The sequence below is a fragment of the Cavia porcellus genome, unplaced genomic scaffold (assembly GCF_034190915.1).
Source record: "Cavia porcellus strain 051 isolate PalLab524CR breed Dunkin Hartley unplaced genomic scaffold, mCavPor4.1 scaffold_29, whole genome shotgun sequence".
Lineage (NCBI taxonomy): Eukaryota > Metazoa > Chordata > Mammalia > Rodentia > Caviidae > Cavia > Cavia porcellus.
In genome coordinates, this window is record NW_026947512.1 from 9,427,187 (window position 1) to 9,447,920 (window position 20,734).

Here is a 20,734-nt window from a genome sequence, read left to right on the forward strand (position 1 = left end):
AGACGTTGGAAGATAGCTTACATGTAAAACATAACATATGATATAAAAGAAAAAAGGAGAGAGTTAAAAGAAAGAAAAGAAAAAGTTTGGGGGTGACCCTGCTCTTTAAAAATATTGTTTTCTCTTAAAAATAACGTATTTTCTCATAAAATTTAACATACTTTATAACCAGATGAATTATAGATTACACTCCTTACTAGTATTTATCTAAAGAAGTTAAAACCTTATAGCTATACAAAAACCTGTCCGTGAACTTCATAATTGCTAAAATGTGGAAGCAAACAAAATATCTTTCAGTAGGTGTACACTCAGACAGTGAAATATTGTCCAACGATGAAGCAAAATGAGACATCAAGTCATGTGAAGACATGTGAGAGGGGCAATCTGGAAAAGGCTACATACTCCATACTGCATGACATTCTGGAAAATTATAGAGATAAAAAAAAAGATCAGAGGTTCCCAGGACAGTTGGGTGGTGAGTAGTACATTGGCAGTGCTGATGGTAAATAGAGCACAAAGAAATTTTAAGGCAACAAAAATGTTCTCTATGACACAATAATGGTGGGTACATATCATTCTGCACTTATGCAATTTCACAGGATGTATAACCCAAAGAACAAATCTGAATGAAAACTATTCACTGGGGGCAATTTTGATATGTCCTTGAAGGCTTTATAAGAAATACCACATTCTGATGGAAGATGTAGATAATAAAGAACAATAATGTGGGAAGAGAGAGAATATTGGAAATTTCTATGTGTCTCGTCAATGGTTGCTCAGATAATCTATCTACCAACAGCCAGAGTGTAGCAGTGGAAAGATCTTTTAGAATCACTACTCTTTCCTCATTCTTTTTACCTGCATGCTAATTCTTCATATGCTCCTTGTGCCCCACATTGTCCAGTAACTTGAAACTACATGGCTACAGAGTGTGAGTCTATCAAAGGATGAGAAACACACAATTAAATACTTATAACTCCAAGGTCTATGAATACATTTGCCTACTCCAGGCTAATGTATTATGGTGGACATAACCCCAGCCTTCTGGAATCCACACCCTTGCGTAAACCCTAAATGTGAGTACAGATGAGACTACTTCCTTTCTTCTAAGTGATAAGGTTGCAGTCTTGTGAATGTAACACAAAAGGTTATAAGGTCACTTTGCTGACAGTTTCTTTCTTCCTGGTTTTGAGGAAATAAGTCACCACATGTGAGCTTCCCAGTGGAAGTGATAACATGGCAAGGAAATGAGAGCAACTTCTGCCCAAAAACCAGCAGGAAACTCAGTCCTCCACCTGACAGTCTCTTGGAACCAAATGCCAACCACCACATGAATGGAGTCTCCCCAAACCAACCTTAAAATGAGAGCCTATACCTGGCTGACACCCTATCACAGGCTTGTCTAAACCCTCAAAAACTGTGAGATTATAAATGCATTGGTTTGTTACTAAATTTGTACTAATACTGTTACACAGCAGCAAAAATTAATACACACATAAACTAGACTTGAAAAATCATAGTTTCATTTCTTGGATTCTCACACTTCTGTCAGAGAGAGTGGATCAAAGCATGATTACATATATATATATATATATATACATGTAATATACATACATATATGTATAATAAACAATATGCATTATATATAGTATATACATAGGATAAGAGGAGAGGCAAGCTACAGATAAAGAAGATAAAGCTCAAGTTTGAACTGAATATTCATTTAAAAAATCAATATCCTATTAAATTTTTATTAGGAAACTTGGCCTTGAGAAGTTAGAGTTCAAGGCAGACCTAGGTACCAACTACAATTTTATATTTACGAGTATCCACTGCTTGTTACCTGCTTCAATCAGAATGTACATGCATACTAAATAAGCTAGAGATATTTCTAAAGTTTGTGTTGAATTTAAAATAAACTCAAAACATTAAAATAAGAAAAGGTGCATTTCCACTTAAGCTCAATGTATTTAGAAGTTGTATTGAGAAATAATCGTACTAAAGCCAAAAACTTAAATGAAATCCTATCTTGAATAAGAGGCAGAGAGAGAAAAAGTTTTTTTCCTTAATTACTTGGTGAAACCAACTCTGCCAGTTATCAATATAATGCCACTCAGTTACAAATTCATGCTTATTTGGCTACTGTCTGATTCTAGACCCAGATCAAGGAACCATTTTCCTTTTCCAGTTAGCCTGAATGCTGTCTTTGTCAGTAGATACCACTGGAGAGATTGATAGAGGCATGTGCCAAAGGATTCCAGGACTTCTGTCTTTACTGATCTGGCTTCCACAGAGAATTGCATGCAGTGGTGATTGGAACGACCAGTAGTGCTCACCAACGGGTGAGTGCGATGATCCTCTGCACATTCTAGTAAGTCCCATCAGCTACTCAGCTGGCTTCTATGTATGTTTCAGTGGGCCCCAATGGGTGCCCTCAAGTTTCATTAGTGCCTAGGAGGTTGCCTCCCAGAAAGCATTAGCATATACCCCAAGAAGAGTTTTTCAAGCATGATCTAATAGTTCCCCAAGATGTGGCTTATAATGATCTTTTATCAGCATTTCCCTGGGAAATTTCTTGATTGTCAGCCTTATCTCATGGCACCTTAGCCAGTTTCTCCGCATCAGTCTGCTACAGCCTTACCCTCTCTGATAACAGTGACTCTCAGTTTTGGAAGGGAGACTTTGCCCCATTTGTTCCTTCCTTGAGTATACTTCCAATCCTAAAAGTATTAGAGTTCTACTACTTCTTGGGAGTTAATTTCTCTTGCTAGCTAATAACTGTTTATAGGAAATTTTTCCTATTCTAGTTACTTTACAGGGCCTCGAATGACATAGAATGGTACTGGGGATGGTATCTCGAGATAGACTCACAAAACTGAGATTTGGGGATCAGACTGTTTGTGCCTTTGAATTTGAGTACAGTGCTGAGCTCGAGAGTGAAATATGGAATGCTAATAACACATGAAATCCAGCAGCATTACCCTGACTGACCATGATGGGGAGCCAAGTGACACAAGTGTCTCAGGAGCTCAAGTGGCTGCTGTGTATGAAGCTGGGTGTTGTGAGCAACACTGGCAGAGCGTGTCACAGCAGCAAAAGAGAAGCAGGCACACACAATTGAGAAAAGCAGCCTTTCCTGTTCCTTTCAAGAGGTCGTTGAAAGTGTGGTGCCAATTGGCAACGGATAAATAATAAAACCAGCTCTGGCATTACAGTGCAGGTACTGAGGATAAATTTGGAACAAAGAGGCACTATATTGATAACTAGAAGGGCTGCTCAACGAGGATGGTAAGAAATAGAAATGGGGAGTTTCAGTATGGGAACTGCCATGGTGCTGCTCTTACCCAGTGCAGACGGTGCCATATGCCCTATACATATTACTTGCAATTAATTTCACAAAAATATTATAAAGTAGCCAGGTGTGGTGCATGCCTACAATCCCAGGACTTGGGAGGCTGAGGCAGAAGGACTGTCATGAGCTCGAGGCTGGCTTGCACTACATAGTGAGTTCGAGGCCAGCCTGGACTACACAGCAAGATCCTGCCTCAATAAAAAATGTTATAAGATAATACTCAAAGGCAAGCAATACAGAATAGTATGAAATTCTTTTCAATACCTAAAATCTACCTAAGTAGAGACCACTGTAAATCCTTTGCCCCTGCTACACTGCTCTGCTCTTCCACCCGCTGCAGATGTGTAGTTATGGGTTAACAAGGCCCAGTAAGCACAGCTATACCTAGAATTCCCAGCCATTGTTCAGTCCTGTTCTTGACAAACAACATGAACCTCCTTTTGTATCCTCAAGCATGGTCCTGGGAGGAGAGCTGCAGCTTCTTGCTATGGAACTCTCCCCCTAAAAGTCTCATTGTGACTTTTTTCTTCCACAGCACCGCTACCCATGCTCATGAGCCTAAGACCTTACAGCCTGTACAAGAGTTAACTGTTCTGTCTTCACTGCCTCTTAGATTTGTTCTAAAATAAGCTTGTCCTATTGAGCTCGCAGCCTTGATTCTTTTTCCTTTCCTTTTTATCGGTACCAGGGATTGAACTCACGACTGCCTGCTTGCAAGGCAGGCACTTATGCCGTTGAGCTAAATCCCCAGCCCCCGCAGCCTTGATTCTTTTTCTTTTTGTTGTAACAAAAATCAAAGCATGTTCATATTATTTTCTAAAGAAAAAAAGAATGGAACTGTACTAAAGGAAAGTGACAAGCAGTTGTTTCTTCTTTTCCTCACATTCTCTTTATAAGTGAAAGCAGTAAACAAATCATCTTTCTTCCATGTCATCTGTAAAGACCAGAAAACTGAGCACTGCTTTTGATTGGCCAGAGAAATGTTCTGTATCAATTATTTGTATCGACATCACCCTCTCTTTACTCATTGTGAGGTACCCTATCAGGAAGTAGAAGGGTCTTAGTGAGGTAAGGTGAGTGAGTGGGATTGTAGAACCACTGGTCAAGGCATGGGAGATAAACATCTTAAAGGCAGAAATGCTATAGGTTCTAAAGGATGCAAGAAATTTTAAAGTTCATGAGATAAGTCTTCACTATAGTCTCAGAGTAGCTTGACACAGTATAACTGTCTTTGTAAACAGTGGAGTGAAACAATTTGCCCCGAGAGCATTGGCAGTGAAGAGTGAAAAAGGTTGAAAACAAAAGAAAGGTAAATATTCATCAAACAAATACAAACAAAGTGAAAAACCAGGGATGGAAATGGTAATTCAAGACAGAGTAGAATTCAAAGTCAAAACTGTTTATAGAGGCAAAATAATTGGCGAGAGATGTAATTCCAATAAAGACCAAGCAGTCACCAATAATTATACACCTAGGTAACATTAAATTAGAAAAATCAAGAACTATTTGAAATACAACAAAAAATGGAAAGAAGTGCAATTGTTTGGAAAGTTTACACCACATTCTCATCTCTTATTGAACAGGTAGAGAGAGAAACCTAAGGACATAAGAAAAGAAATCATACGTGCTGTTAAGAGATGAATGGTCAGAAATTTCAAACATGGGCATCACCCAATGACTTAGAAAGGAGATAATGTCCTTCATTTCCAGATATTCAGTATTGAGGATCCTATGAATATGCCATCAGGTGGGGTTAAAGGAGTTACGATCAATTTATTACTATGATGGGAAGAACAAAATCCCATTGTAGGAGAAACTGTGTGCCCATCAGTAACTTTTATCTATTAGGAAATTCTTGTAGATTTGACCCTGTGAATTTCCAAAGCAGATTAAGAGTAGAGTCCTGATTTTCTGCAAGCTACTCTACTCACTTAGGCAAATTAACATGTTATTATCTAAATTCTTCAGATGCACTCCAAATCCCATAGCACTGACACAAAAGATGATCTCTACTCCCTAAAGTTAACAAAAAAAAAAAATTCTAGGGTAGTTAGAGGTCTGCCTTGAGGTTGTACCGGGTTGTTCCCTAGAGTGGACAAAGCTGGGAAAGCAGTTGGAGAGTAGGAACAACTTGAGCTTATGTTGAGTACTGATGGACAAAAACAGGAATAAAAATTTGCTGTTCAAGACTAAGACTCATGAGCAGGGGACCATAACCTGAATAGCCAACATATCAGAAGAAGAAACAAGACTAAGAGATAGATAGGAAACAAGACTTAAGAGATCTTAGCGAAGAGTCTTCTTCCCTCTCTTTTTCCTTTTCTTTTCTTCCTTCCTTCCTTCCTCCCTCCCTCTTACCTACTTCTCTTCATTTCTTTCTTCCTTCCTTTCCTCCTTCCTTCCTTCTTGCCTTCCTCCAAGTCCTTCCTTCCATCTTTCCTACTTTCTTTCTTTCTTCTAAACCCCTGAAAAATCTATTTTAAGACCCAATTCTCAATTATATCCAACTCAGGTTATGTCTCAGAACAGAATCACATAGACAACTCTCTAGTAGGTTTTCTGGCTTGGATGCCTGGTAGGCATACTAAGTGAAAGTGATCCAACAGTGAAATATTGGTCTTCTCCTTGAACTCGTCTTTGATCTAGAATTCCAATCTAAATTAATAACATCATTGATCACCTAAAAAAAGCCGAAGGGCTCACTGAATAAAGAATGATCTCATTTCTTTAATTATGGTTTCATTCCTTAGTTGATATTTTTTAGAACATAACAAGTATATGCTCTGATTTCCAGTGGTATTTCTTAATTCAACTCCAAAACACATTTTTTGCAATCAAGAGGACATTCTCACAGGCACTTGAGGCCAGACCTGGCTTTTGGTTTTGATACATTTTTTCCCCTGTATTTTTGGTTTTCAGGAGAAAAGCAGGAAGAAATGACTTTGAGCAATGCAAAGATAATGATTATCACTACAGAGCAACACTTAGGTTTATTGGCTTTGAGCTGAGATACTTTTGGACCAACCAGCTTGGTTAAAGATGTAGCCTTGTAAGTGGAACAGGCCAATGATCATTAATAGTTAAACATAAAATGGGTAACATCTTCTACTGCCAAGCATCTGTCAACTCTCCCTTGCCCATGCAAGTATTAATGGAATTCAAGTCATACGGAGTTAGAAGGAGGTAGCCAGAAATCTCTCTCACCATGCCCAGAATTTGAGAGTTTCATACTAATGATACATCTACATATACTACTGATTGACATAAAGCCACAGAAAGACTTCTATTTTTAAAAGTGCAAAAGGATTAAGATTTTAAGTATATTCATGACAAAGATACATGAGAGCTCTTAAATTTCTTGTATATAAAATTGTCCTATATTATACTGATCTTCTGGCTGGGAGAGAAAAGGCAATTTGCATGGTTCCTGTCAGTCACATGTGGTTTGGAAATGCTTATGCATTCCAGATACACTTTATGTAAACTGGAGAATCATATCCTATTTCCATTGGTTTGCATGCATGCATATAAAACTTGTTTTTTCCCAAATGCCACATGAACATAAGTGAAGAACTACCAGCAGTGACCATAATTAATCAACTTCTTTGTTGAAGCTTCACAGCTACGATGGGAAATTCAAGTTTAAAGAGCGTGCTACTTCAACTTTGGTCATTTGATTCTTTAGTTCTGTTCCAAGGAGCTATTAAAGATAAAGTCCTTTAACACACAATTCCTGGTATTTACTATGGGCCAGAACCTCTCCTAGGTACTGAGAGATACTGAACAGAACTCCCACTACAGGGAGCTCAAAGTTTAATAGGAAAAAACAAGAATTAAATAAACAGTTACCATCCAATGTGTAGTGACTTTGGTAGAATTTGGGTTATGCATTGTTTACTATGGAAACAGTGAGACAGTTTGCCAAAACTTCACAGAAGGTGAGCCCTGCCGGTGGAGCATGAGTTGAAGTGAAGGACTGGAAGGCATTCAAGAAAGTAGGAACATTATGTGCAAAGCTCATCAAGAACACATGTTTCAGGGACCTGAAAGAAACTCTGTATGGCTTAAGGCCAGAGAACTAGTAGAAGACATAATTTGAAAATACATGGGGGAAAAACAGTAATTGTAATAAAGAATGCTATTCTATCAGCCTACATTCTTGTGTTAGTTTGGAGGTATTTTCTCAATAATAAAATTTGTAAGTTGTTGATGAAGTAGCTAATGTCCCAATGTACAGTGTCCAGACTCTATCCCTTGCTCTTATCTTTACCTGGCACTTATACCATGGTATACCTGGCACATAGTTGGTGCATAATGAACATGAACTATTATTACTATGTGTGGTAGATAGCTTCTAAGACGATCCCCAGTAATATGTGTCCTTATGCAAACCCCTTCCCTTGAGTACTGGCTGGATTTATTGACTCATTTCTAATGAACAGGCAGATGATTAATGGGCTGTCATTTCCAACATTGTGGTTATAAGAAGATTGACTTCCTTTTTGGGCACTGTATCATGTACCCAATGTACTCTCTCTGTCTCACTTACTCTTTTGTTTCATTAACTGCCATGTCTAAGACATTCAATATAAAGGGAAGACCCATGTGTTAAGGAATTGAGCCATGCCTTTGTGAGCATGTCCACTGGCAACACCTGTGGGAGTGACCTTGCACATGGATTTGTGAAGCTGCCAATAGTCACACAAGAAAGCATGGAAGTGAACTCTCCAACTTCCATCAAGTCTTAGTAAATGCATCTGTGACCAATGGCTTGACTGCAACCTCATAAGAAACCTAAGCCAGAGGCACCCAGCTGAGCTGCATCTAGATTCCTCATCCAAAGAAACTGCAACGTAACATAATATTGGTGATATTAAGCCACTAAAATTCGGTTTAATTTGGCCCACAGAAATACATAACATATATTACACTAGTACTCTGTGCTTCCAATTTTTGGGGGGCTGGGTGTCTGATAAACATGGTAGCAGTGGAATTCTTCCTGGAACTTCAGCTTTTGTGATTAGAATCCTGATCACCTAGTAATGAAGAAGTGATCTCAGCTCCCTCCCTCTGTGGAGTGAACTTTGTTAGCTTTGGTTCCACTTACCAAATTAGACCACTGACAGAAGATTCCCCCACAATTGTAGTACAGATTGTTGTGTGTGGAATGTTCCTCATCCCTGATCATGGGCACACCAATACAGTAAAATATATTTCCTATACTACCTGATTCTAATGTTACTCTCATCTCTCTAGATGATGACAACCACAGATGTCCAGGAAAAAAAAAAAAAAAACACATGTAGCTAATACATTGTCTATCTCCATATATAACCCTAAGTGATTTTGTGACATGTCTTAGCAGTAATTGGTAAACTTGCTGTTTACACTGTCCAGGTGGGAACAAGTGAAAAAAATATACATTTCAGAGGGAACACTGAATTTTTGGCAAAGAATTTTTGGCAGTTTATAAAACAATGTTGATTTGAAGACAGTGGTTTTATATGCAAAAAAGATGTTAAGACCTTGTAAAGATGTTAGGTCTTTACACAAAAATTATTCTCAGCAAAAAAAAAAAAAAAAAAAAAAAAAAAAAAAAAAAAAAAAAAAGAGCAGAACTATAAAACCCAGTCTGCCTTTCACAAGTTATTCTTCGCTTGCTTCCTAGGACTTTTAGTAGGTCCTAAGTTCATTTTTCAATGACTGATGAAGCAATCACAATAAATATTACATTTAAATAACAGCACTACATTCCAGCTATAATAAAAGGGAAGAAAAGAAAGGGGACTTTCTACCTCTGTCCCTGATGCTTTGGCCCCTCAGGCTCTGGAATGCAGCTATTGGGAGCTGAAAGACTGATGTGGGAGGATGTCCTTAAGGCCACCGCTGAGATGCCCACCAAATGGGATGAGAAGTTCAGCAGCACAGAGGTGGTACGGTGGGCAAGGACATTTGCATCGGGGATCACATTGATAACCAGTGGGTTATGCTGACATGACAGCTCATAAGTTCCTGAAAAGAAGTGAAGATATGGATTAATATTTTAAACTATTCATCTAGCACCATGTTTCTACATTAAGTGTTATTTCATTTTCTTGATAGTTGTGTAGTATAAAAAGGATCCCAAGCAATATCAGAAATAGATATCAAACTGACCGAGATCTATTGGATTGTTCTCTAGTAGTTCTCAAGGCATTATTCTCAGACTCACCAAGAGAGTGGTTGCTTCCACTGACATCAGTCAAGTAGACAGTCAATGTTGGCCGCTGATGCTTCCCAGCGACCAGGCCATCAGATGTCAAGAAAATGAAAACTGCTGTGGCAACGCCTGGTCTCTTAAAACACACCTAGGCATAAGTACATATATGTATGAGTTATTTTCATAAACAATCAAAAGCATGTGCCACAGTATGTCTACTCTTCTCAGAGAGCTCTGCCATTAACAAATGGGAAAAATATGGAATAGGCATAGAAAAGTATTCACGGTCACACCAAGAGGGAAGGAAAATGACTTTTTTATTTTTTTTTTTTAATTTTAAAGAGGATAAAACCAAGGAAAATAAAACAGGATAAAACCAATTAAAAAACCCAGTATAAATGATATAGGACTTCAAAACCTTATGAAATCATCAGTAGTTACCATAATGCCTTTTGTTGTATTCAAAATAGTTGCAGACACATAGTATAAATCCAATAGAACAGAACAGAATACAAACAATAAAAAAAATGCAATAAAGGGCTTCAAAATAAAATAGTAGTAAATCCAAAGTGGCTACCATAATATATCTTGCTGTCTTTCAAATAGCTGCTCATGCTCTCATATTTAACATAATCAAACAAAATAAAGGAGAATAAAACCCAACCCAAGGAAACAATGCAAATAATATGCCTTCCAGGTGGGGCTCACCTCCTGGTGAGGTGTGGCTCTCTCCCTCCACAGTTCACAAATCAAAAAGATGACTTTCAACTATTATGTTACCTTTTTTTTCTGAAACTAGTTAGTTCACTGTTACTGCTTTTATTTTTCTTTTTTGAACTTGTACATATCTTTCTTCAAATTTTTTTCAGAAAGCTCACTCAGAGAACACAGCTGGCCTCCACATAGCCAGTCAACATATCATTTTTACTAGACAGAGAAGTGAACAATATGACTGTTGAGCCAGTATGTAAGTGAACAGATGAAATTGTTCTGAAGTTCTGAACTGCTGCAATTAGTTATTGTTCTCCACTTCCATATTTACACCTGCCCCTAATTTTCTCAGAATTTCTCACTTAACACGTGAATTATACCATGGCAGAGGGGCTACTATAGTGTTTATTTCTTCTGAAATTGAACCCTAAAAAACTGTTATTTTTATGCAGTTTTTCTGGTGCCCCAAGCTTATATATCCTATCCCAGATGGAAAACAAGCCAAGACGCAGAAAAATTCCATTTGTAAGGAATACTCTTGGATGGTTAGACCGATCATACTACATCAGACATTCAGAATAGACCATGAAAACTCTGTCTCTGGGAATATTTTAATAGAGAAAAAATCATAAAGTTCAAGAATAAAATACAGCCTTTCTCCTAGCCACTGCTAAAGGTCCAGTGTTTATGTCCATACTGTGCTTATATAACATGATAATTTACTTTGGTTTGATTTCTTAGAGCTTAACATTATTCCCAGTTTCTTTTGAGAATTGTCCTCAACTTTCCCCTGTGCTACATCTGTGATTCACTTATTTCTTAAAGTTTTTTCTTTATATCTGTGATTTCTGATAAGAATCTTGACCTCACAAAGTCCCAAGCACATTTTTCTGGCTTTTTATCAGGGTGGAAGGGTGGTGTGGCCCCAGGAAATTTATTCTCAGTGTGAAAGCAAAACATTTAATGGCAGAGCCTTCCTCTAAAGTGGGGAAAGGGAGCGTAAAACATGTTTTCTATTTTAATGAAAATTCTTTCTCATCTACAACCTGGTGTTTCCTGAGTCTTGGCAGTGTGTTTATGGAGTGTCCATTTGCACTGCTGGCTTAATTAGGGTGATTTTATGATTTACAGTGGTCAAGGCTACACAACTCTCCCTTCTTCCTCTCCTCCTTTGAGGGAAAGTCTAGCCACACTTTTTACAGTGTCTGCTCCCCATTTTTTTTCATTTCTCCTCTTTGAAGTAATAAATATTCCTTCATAAGAAACATCCAGACCCATAGGTTACAGTTTCCAATATGAAGTCCTCTGTCCCCAGTTGGGTGCAGGCTAGACATGAAACACATCTTACGGAAACCAAGCACCAAACTCAAAGCTCTGAACTCCTGCAGCAAATGACATCAAAGCCTTTCTGGGAACTCCCATAACCTCCTCCTTTTCATACACCACAAAGAGACCTAAGCACTGAAAGAAAGTTCTGGGTCATTTCCTGACCCAGGAACAGACAGAATCCAAACAAGTACCTTGTGGCTTTACCTCAATGGGCCTCAGACCTAAAGAGTGGGGTGGCTTTAGCAAGGAACAGGAGAGCTCAGTTTTCTGTCTGCTGCTGGGACCTGAAGTAGACATCACCCTGCTCAAGTTAGTTAGGAGAGGTAGTGCTTGTAATGTGGTCCTCTATCTTGGGAGCCCAGGCCACAGCTTCCTACACACTTCTCAACTCTTAACAATATGCCCCTTTGTTCTGCAGCTTTCTAAATACAATCACTTCTAAAGATAAAGACTGCTTCTTCTGAAGCAGTGTCTTGGTGCCTTGATTTGTGGGAAATGTTATGGTGGTATTTTCAGACCAAGAGTTAAGTAGGAAAATCGTAGGTGATTTGCAAAGGTCACATGGCTGATGAATATTGGGCTACATGAAGCAAAGAGAGACAAAGGATCATTATGGGATGCTGAGTCTTGGCCATTCCTTCTCACATGACAAAGTAAAGTAGTCACAGTTTTTTCTCACTTGCATCTCAAGTATACCCCATAGCAGCAACGATAAGCACAAGAAAGTGTAGATTCTCTTACAATTGCCACTTCAAAAGCAGGGACTAGTTAAAATCGGGGCATTATCATTCTAAGAAGGAATAGGAGGAACTAAGTAAATTTGTCAGGCGGAAGCTCTGAGTTTGGTCTTTGACCAATCCTCATTAGCTACATAAAGCCAAGCAATCCAACTCTCCAGTCTAATCCTGGGTTTCTCTTTCCTATATCTGAGGATGTAGATGCTGCTGGTCTCACACAGTTACAGTGATGATTACTTGAATCATGTGAGAGCATATGGGGCAGTGCTTATTATACAGTAAAAACTCATTATTCAATAATTCCAATTTCCTAAAGCAAACACTTCCTATCCAGTTTACACTATAGGAAGAAAGGTGAAAAACACAATTCTAAAGTAAAATATACAACTTTATGTTCTGATATATAGAGACAACTATACTTTTTTTTTAATTCACTGTCTAAAATATTAAATATGCATTTTAAAATTGATGTCTTAGAAATATGAAGCAGTACTTTAGATTCTGGTTTCATAGAAGCTGTCAATATTTAAGATTCTTGATGTATTACATAATTCTACTTTATGAATGGAATCTGTAAAAATAGAGTCATCTTTTGGTACTTGACTGCTTTAAAACTCTTAGTCTGATATTCAATACATTTGGATGGGAAAATTGTGTCCCTACTCATCATCTGTTTGGTACTCAAATGCAAGCTAGAACCTACAGGTTTCATTCTCCATGGGATCTACCGTACAAAGCAATTGCTTGGAACTCAATATTTTTGCTATTTGTCTTATTCCTGAGAACCAATTAATGAGTACTGAAGTACCATTGTACATTTTTACACATAGATCTTAGTAGGTTTTTTTTAGAAAATTAAGTTTCAAGGCTGGGGATTTAGCTCAGAGGCATAAGCGCCTGCCTTGCAAGCAGGCAGTCGTGAGTTCGATCCCCGGTACCGAGAAAAAGAAAAATAGACAAAAAAAAAAAAAAAAAAAAAAATTTAACTTTCACATACCCCAAGAGAAAGATCCAAAATGCTACAAAATCAAAAGAATTTTTAGTTTGATCTGTAACATTTTACTATTTGTTTTAACAAGGACATTTCATTTGTATATTATGTAAGCAATATAAACTTAATGCAAAATGTCCTCTACAAGGTATAATATCTATAGCTAGAAAGCGAGGAAAAGACAAGGGTTTTCAGGAGAAGACAAGGGTTTTCAGAAAATCAGTGACTGTAAGCCTAAGAAAAGATCCCAAATTAGGATGACCAGTGAAATGAACTTATTGTATGCATGCATCACAAAGTACTTTGCAATAAATAGAAAATATAGAGCTATAAATGACACATATATTGAGGGAGGGAGGGAAGAGAGAGAGAGAAAGAGAGAGAGAGAGAGAGAGAGAGAGAGAGAGAGAGAGAGAAGGGGGGGAACCCGCTCCAAATACCTAGTTGCTTTTTCATTCAAAGACTACACATTAACTACCGGATCTAATCACAAGCCACTGGTGAAGAGTAAGACTGAAAGAACATGTCTCTAGTGAAGAACTGTTTGGACTTAAGGAATTGCTGCCCACTCTGCCTGCTGGGCCTGGACATACTCATCATGCTCCCAAGCCAAGCCATTTCAACTTCTAGGTCACCCTCTGTGGTGGTCACCACATAACAGATCCTAAAACTACACCACAAACTTGAAAAGAATCCTTTCTGAGGTTTCCAAATGTTTTGGGTTAGTCACTGTGCTGCTGTTTTTCTGTTCCTTTTCTTTTTCACTCATCTGTGGCATCTACCAATTCTAGAGGACAGTAGAGGACTCTTGGCTGGGAAAAGGAAGGTTTGGCCAGGGGAACCTTAGTTTGCACCCACTGTGTGATCACTGCTTTGCTGGAGCCTCCACCATGTTCACTGGGCTTTTATTTCTACCAATGGAAATTTCTGCAGCATCTTCTTGATGCAAAAGTTTTAACTACGGAAGTGAAAATGAGGTTTGTAAGAGCTAGAAGTTTCCTCTGGGCTTAGATTTTCCCACTTTCAGATCTATATCCTTTTGCTGTGCTAGTATTCAACTTTGAAATGAGTTGAGAATTACACATTCTTTAGAAAATTGATTCACCTTTGAGACTCTTCTGCTGCTAAAAATTGAAGTCACATAAACACTTAGCCATCAAAATTGTGTGCCACTTAAGAGAGCTGAGAAAAAAAAATTAAGATTAATTTAAGGTCTAATCAAGGTCAATAGAAACCAGAATAAGAATATGTATACTAAAGCCATATGCATTTTTAATAGGTGAAAAATTATCAAATGTTGACAGTCCCTAATGGCTCAACTTAATGATATTGTGTAAATTTCAGAGATTCTGGCAAGGCAGAGATTAACTTCTAAAGTTTCAAAGGATCTGCCCTGAAATCCAAATCTAATAGACAAAGGGAGGATTAAAACAATTAACTTCTTCTCAGTTAATTATTTTGGTCGTTTCCACACTTGAACATGTGAGTCAAAATAAAGGGCTGATGTGGTTCATTAAATTTCTTCCTTATCCCTCCTGGTATGGGTCAAACTCCACATGGTTTCCTACTTTATTATTTCACAGTAAAAGTGGGACCATAAACACCATGGGTTTATGTGGATCTTTTTATCAGAAGAATGAGGCCAACTTGAAATTTTGAGGAATGAAGAAAGAACCACTATTACCTCCTGTACTGTCTAGGGATAGACATTAAGAAATGTATGATTTGGCAAGTTAGTGGGAAGAGCTTGGATCAAATCAGATGATTGGCTCAATTCTTTCAAAGACCATTTCCTCAGTGATATTAGACACAAACACTAAATCTTCAGGGAAACCGTGAGAAGTCTATAAGACTCAGAAAGATCAGGAGACAGAACCAAACCTGTAACAAATGCCAGGGTGTGTCATAGATACTCCTCTTCCATGACAGGCACTCACTATACTGCGAAGTCTTTTTCTGATTGTAGCAAACAATGATCTCCTTATGCAAGTCACTGCATTTTTCTGGAGTAATTGGGGGTAGGCAGCCCATGAACACTGACCTTTCAGTAGCAGTGATTGTTAAAATAGGACAACTCTGAAGGGCCACCCAAGATCCTATAGGATGCTAACATCTGCATGTAGTTGTTTCAATTTTACCCACATCTTCCCAATCCTAGTGCTTTCACTCCCATACTTCTACTGATCCCAAAAGGGGTTGTCAACAAACTTTCTACATGCAAATTTTTATCTCATCCTGAGTCCTAGGAAAAGCCCACTTAAGATAAAGCTTGAAAATGAGAAAAGATGTTCCAAAATTCAGCTGAATAAAGTCTTCTTGGGGACAATAATCTATAGACAAGGAGAAAAATGACAGCATAGCCCAGCAAGGTAAGAATCTATCTTGCATGAAAATATTCTCTCCCAATTATTCTTAGAATTGAATAACTGAAGTTACCATGTTTTGGATCAATAAAACTTCCATGTAAAATCAATAAAAATTTATATTTTTAGTAATCAAATAGAAAACAACACAATTCTTTACTCTCTGGAAATAAATTGTTCAGCCACTGGAAGATGCAGCTACTCCTCAGGTGCACTGGACTAGTTTTTAATGGAAATGGAAATCATACACACATATTCATCTTTGCTTTTGCAAGATTTCCAGGGAATGGAGATATTCACAAATGTCAGTGTTCTCAACCAAAGATTTTCTTTTGACACATAAGGAGTTATTTGACATTTCCATCATACTTTAGAAATAATGTCAATATACCTTAGAAAAACCGCTACCCTATTAAACAGAGAATTCTGTACTTATATGAATTTTCACTTGATGAATTAGAGACAATTTTGAATCATTTTGAACATCAATTGTTTCACTGAGTGGTTATAAAATCCTCTGAAATAGTGTTTTCCAAACTTGAACTTGTGCAAATATCACGCAAGGATCTGGCTAATGTTCAGATCAGGAGTTGACAGGGCTGCAGTCCTGTGTATCATAAGCTTCCAGGTGACAACCACACTTGGTATAACAAGGCATTGGAGGTGTCAATAGACAGCACTGGCTCTGCCTTTAGCAGTTTAAGAGTCCAGGATTATGATATTGCTATGCATCATATTTGTTTGTCCTGATCTTTTAAAACTTTACCATCAACCTCAAACTTCAATAAATGCAGAGCTGGTAAGCATCATCTAAACATCTAATTTGAAAGAAACTTAACACAGAAAACTGATGCCCAGGGAGATTACATAATTTATATTAGGTTACTTGACTGGTTAATGTTAAAAATAGGAATTACAGTACAGTTCTTTGGAGTTCATATTTTCTTCCAATTTCTATACTATCTATTAATTTGCTGCTCCATGTAGATAGCAGGATGAAAACTCAGATAACTAATATTGTTAGATTCTTTAAAATACCATTTAATAAGTGGCCTTGGGTTGGATTTCGTGATTTCTTTTCTTTTTCATTAAATTAAAAAATCTGGACAGATTCCTGAGTGATTGAAGTCATCACTGAAAAAGTGATTAGTATCTGATCACTTTTATCTTCTTTCTTTTATCTTTCTGATAAAAGAAAAAAGTTAGAAGACTTGTAGAGCCACCAAAACAGTGAAGTCAAACAAAAAAGAGCATGCTCACTCAAATATCTGATAAAGGATATTTTTAGTATTCCAAAATGTTACTTCAAAATACTTAAGCTAAATACAGTTAACAGTTTATATAAAATTTAAATTCACCTCCATGTATTTTTTCTGCAGCTTAACATTGGAAAGATATAAGAATGCACCCACATGAACCTGATTGTGATAATCATTTCACAATGCTATATACACCTGTATCAAAATATCACACTGTACACTGTAAGTATATGTATATTAAAAAACAAAAAATGTGTCCAACTATAAAACAGAATAGCAGAGAACACAAAAGAATAAGGAACAACAAAGGAAAGGATTTTATATTCAGTATACAAACAAATATATAAAGAAAAAATCATCAAGAGTGGTTGATACTTTTTGATGAACTTGTGCAGAGTACACATTTTTATTACAGACTAACTCGTCCTTAATTCCTGATTGAAGAAAAAATCATAACTTAAGTGTTTCCTAGTAAAATGAAAGTCTGAAAGGAGGAGAAAAAAGCTTCTAACAAGGTCCCAGCTGGAACAGTACAGTTACTGCACTCTGAAAAGTCAGTGTTAGAAGTAAACAAACAAAATGCTGTTAAAATCTCATTTTAAAAATAAATAATCATGAGTTATTATAAAATACTTAGAGCCAAATGATAATAAAAGTTTATATGTCAAAATTTATGGGGCACAATTAAAGTAATATTTAGAAGGAAAAATTATGGCATACCAGAAGCAAATCAGCCAAACATTCAACACAAGAAGCTAGAAAAAGAATGCCAACACAAATTCAGAGAAACAAGAAGAAATCAATTATAAATATTAAACACAGAAGAAGTAAATTATAGAAATAAGAAACAACTAGAACTAAAAGAAAGATGAATTATACTAATTATTATTTTTTGCAAGATATTAATAATCTAGACAAATCTTGGACAATTCAAGGTTGTGTTGAAGCCACAGCCACTGATAACTGGAGTTGGTGAGTCCTGGGCCCTTGGCAGGAGGATGCAGCACAGCGTGGAGTGGAGCCAAGATGGAGAGCTGCATTAATTCCCAGTGAGTGCTGGAAATTGGGTCCCGTAGTGGGTGTGGCTAGTTGGAAGACATCTTGGAGGGGGGCAGAACAAGGCCGGATCCGCTGTGGCATCAGTTAGCCGCCCCTGATCAGGACCCAATAGCCAGGGGCAAAACTGTCCTGACCCTGTGATGTCTGCAAAGCTCGGCCTAAGTTGCTGAAGGCACTCACTGGTTGACTGCCTCAGAGGAGAGGGGGCCAGCCCACAGTCCCTGCCTGCACCTCAGATAATAGCAAACTGGAAAGGGCAGCAATTCCCCAGCCAGCATGCTTCAGAAAACCATAAGCAATAAAGAGAGGGCCTGAGATCACCACACACCTGTCTAAAGGAAACCACAAACATGACAAGAATAAAAGATAAGGAAAAACCTCCAGCCACTGAACCTGGGAAAATAAGCCCAAGAGAGGTAAATACTGAAGAGACCTGGTGCAGCAATCATGCAATACTGGCCACAACATCAGCGGACATAAAGAAATACTTTCATGACCTCATAGATGCACTTAAAACTGAAATTCTAACCCAAGTGAGGCAAGATATAAAAAGATTAATAAAAGAAATACTAAGCCCCTTTCAAGAAGAAACAGATGGAAGAGTGGAGGAACCCAGAAAAGGAAGAGAAACTTTTGGTGAAGAATATAAGCAAAACCTTGAATATATGAAACAGATCCAAAGAGATTACCAGGAAATTAAAAATTCCACTGAAAGCTGGCAAAATGCCTTGACAGAAACTATAGTTAGCCTTTCAAAACTTGAAGATAGATTTGCAATGTGTGATCATGAAAGAAAAGACCTTTTTAAAATAACAAGGAATCAGGAAGTAACAATTCAAAGGCTAGAAGACAGCAAAAGGATCTATAACTTAAGAATAAGAAATGTGGGCAAAGAATCAGGAGTAACCACAAACAAATTACAAAGGCTATTCACAGAAATAATTAAGGAAAACTTCCCAAGCATAGGAAAAAGAAATGATATCCAGATAAATGAGGCATACAGAACTACAATCAACTACAACCAAAACAGTTCTACACCTAGACATATAATAATCAAGATCCCAGAAATCCACCACAAGAACAGAATAATAAAAGCAGTCAGAGAAAAGAAACAGATCACCTATAAAGGAAAATTCATGAAAATAATGACAGACTTCTCAACACAAACTATCAAATCAAGAAGACCCTGGGGGGAATTAGTCCAATCCCTAAAAGAAAATATCCTCCAACCCAGGTTGATGTACCCTGAAAAACTCTCTCTCAAAAATTAATGGAGAAACAAGATGTTTCTAAGACAAGGAGGAACTGTGGGAGTTCATGGTCACCAATTCAACCCTATAAAAAATACTGAAGGATATTCTAGACAGAGATTAAAAAAGAAAAAAGGATTCCACCAACAGTGGCAGAGAGGCCTCAATGAACTAGGCAGACAGTGGAATGAAGGGAAAAGTGGACAAATAATAGCAGAAAAATAGAATAGCAGAGATGAGGCAGAGAATGTGGGCTATAATCTCTAATATAGATAGCCTTGATACACTAATAAAAAGAAATACAGGCAGAGTAGATTAGGAGGCAGGATTCATCGAGGTGCTCTGAATAAGAAATATACTCAACCTGCAAGAGGGTTAATAAACTGAAAGTCAAAGATGAGAAAACGATGCTTGGTGTGACAGGGAACCAGTGAAAAATAAGGACATCTCATCCAGCACCTGCAGATAGGTTGGAAAGTCATGACACTTTTGTGCAGTGGAGAACTACTCAGCTAGAAGGAAGGAAAACCTTGTGGCTTTAGTAAGTAAAGGAGTACAGCTCAAGATCAAGCTCAGGGGTAAAAAGCTTCAGCACCACTCAGATAGATAATGGGTCCCTAATCTAAAAACTAAAGGAGTTAGTGGGACCCAAAATATACAAAGCACCCTGAGATAGAGAAAGGGGAGGAATTACCTAAAAAAGGAAGGCAGAGGACATTGTTGATAGTGTATCAGGATTTAAAAGTCACATTAGTCTTATCGCTCTGTTTGGTTTGATTTTAATTTTGTTTTGGTCTGTCTACTCATACTAGATTTGAGGGCACAGATAGCTATCCCAAAAATAGCAGGCTACATTATGGTAACTATCCTTAATTTCCTATTAACTTAAACTGAAACCCTGTATTACTTCCATTGTCTTACTATGACTGATCTTATTTGAAGCTAGTTTGTTAGACCACTGTTTTGTCTTGACTGATTTTATTTGAATTTGGTATGCTTGATAGTATCAAGTCTAAGAGTAGAGGCAACTACTCTGAAGATGACAAGATGTAATAAGATACCCATTCTGGTTTGATTACTAACTGCTTTTGAAGTCCTACAATGCCTCCAATGTTGTATTTTTATTAAAATTGCTATGTAATACTATGTTCAATTATATTATGTCTGATGATGTAGACAATTCTATTGAAATAACAAGAGGAAGCATGGTAACTACTGTAGATCACCTAATATTGTGGTTTTATATGTCTTTTTCATTTCATGTTTTTCTAGGAACTTATTTTATTATCTTGTTTTCATCTGTTTTTACTTATAATAATGAAAGGGTAGATATACATGTAGAGATTCACACGTGGAGAATTTCTAAACATTTTACGAGAACAGATTATATAATACACCGTGTAATAAACAGATACTCTGAAGAAGAGACATTAAGATACCCAATGCTAACTCTGTAGCATTATGATATAAAATCTAGCAATACT

At 37.3% G+C, this 20,734-nt stretch overlaps 1 protein-coding gene across 1 annotated transcript in view; it reads right to left on the reverse strand.

Moving 5' to 3' along the window:
* Positions 1 to 20,734, reverse strand: part of Pappa2 (pappalysin 2) — a 253,321-nt gene that overhangs the window by 88,699 nt on the left and 143,888 nt on the right. The window contains exons 13-14 of the mRNA XM_003474655.4: positions 9,564 to 9,699; positions 9,148 to 9,364 (exon numbers count right to left, since the gene is read on the reverse strand). Of these exons, the coding sequence (XP_003474703.3) occupies positions 9,148 to 9,364; positions 9,564 to 9,699 (353 nt within the window). The remainder of the gene's footprint in view (positions 1 to 9,147; positions 9,365 to 9,563; positions 9,700 to 20,734) is intronic.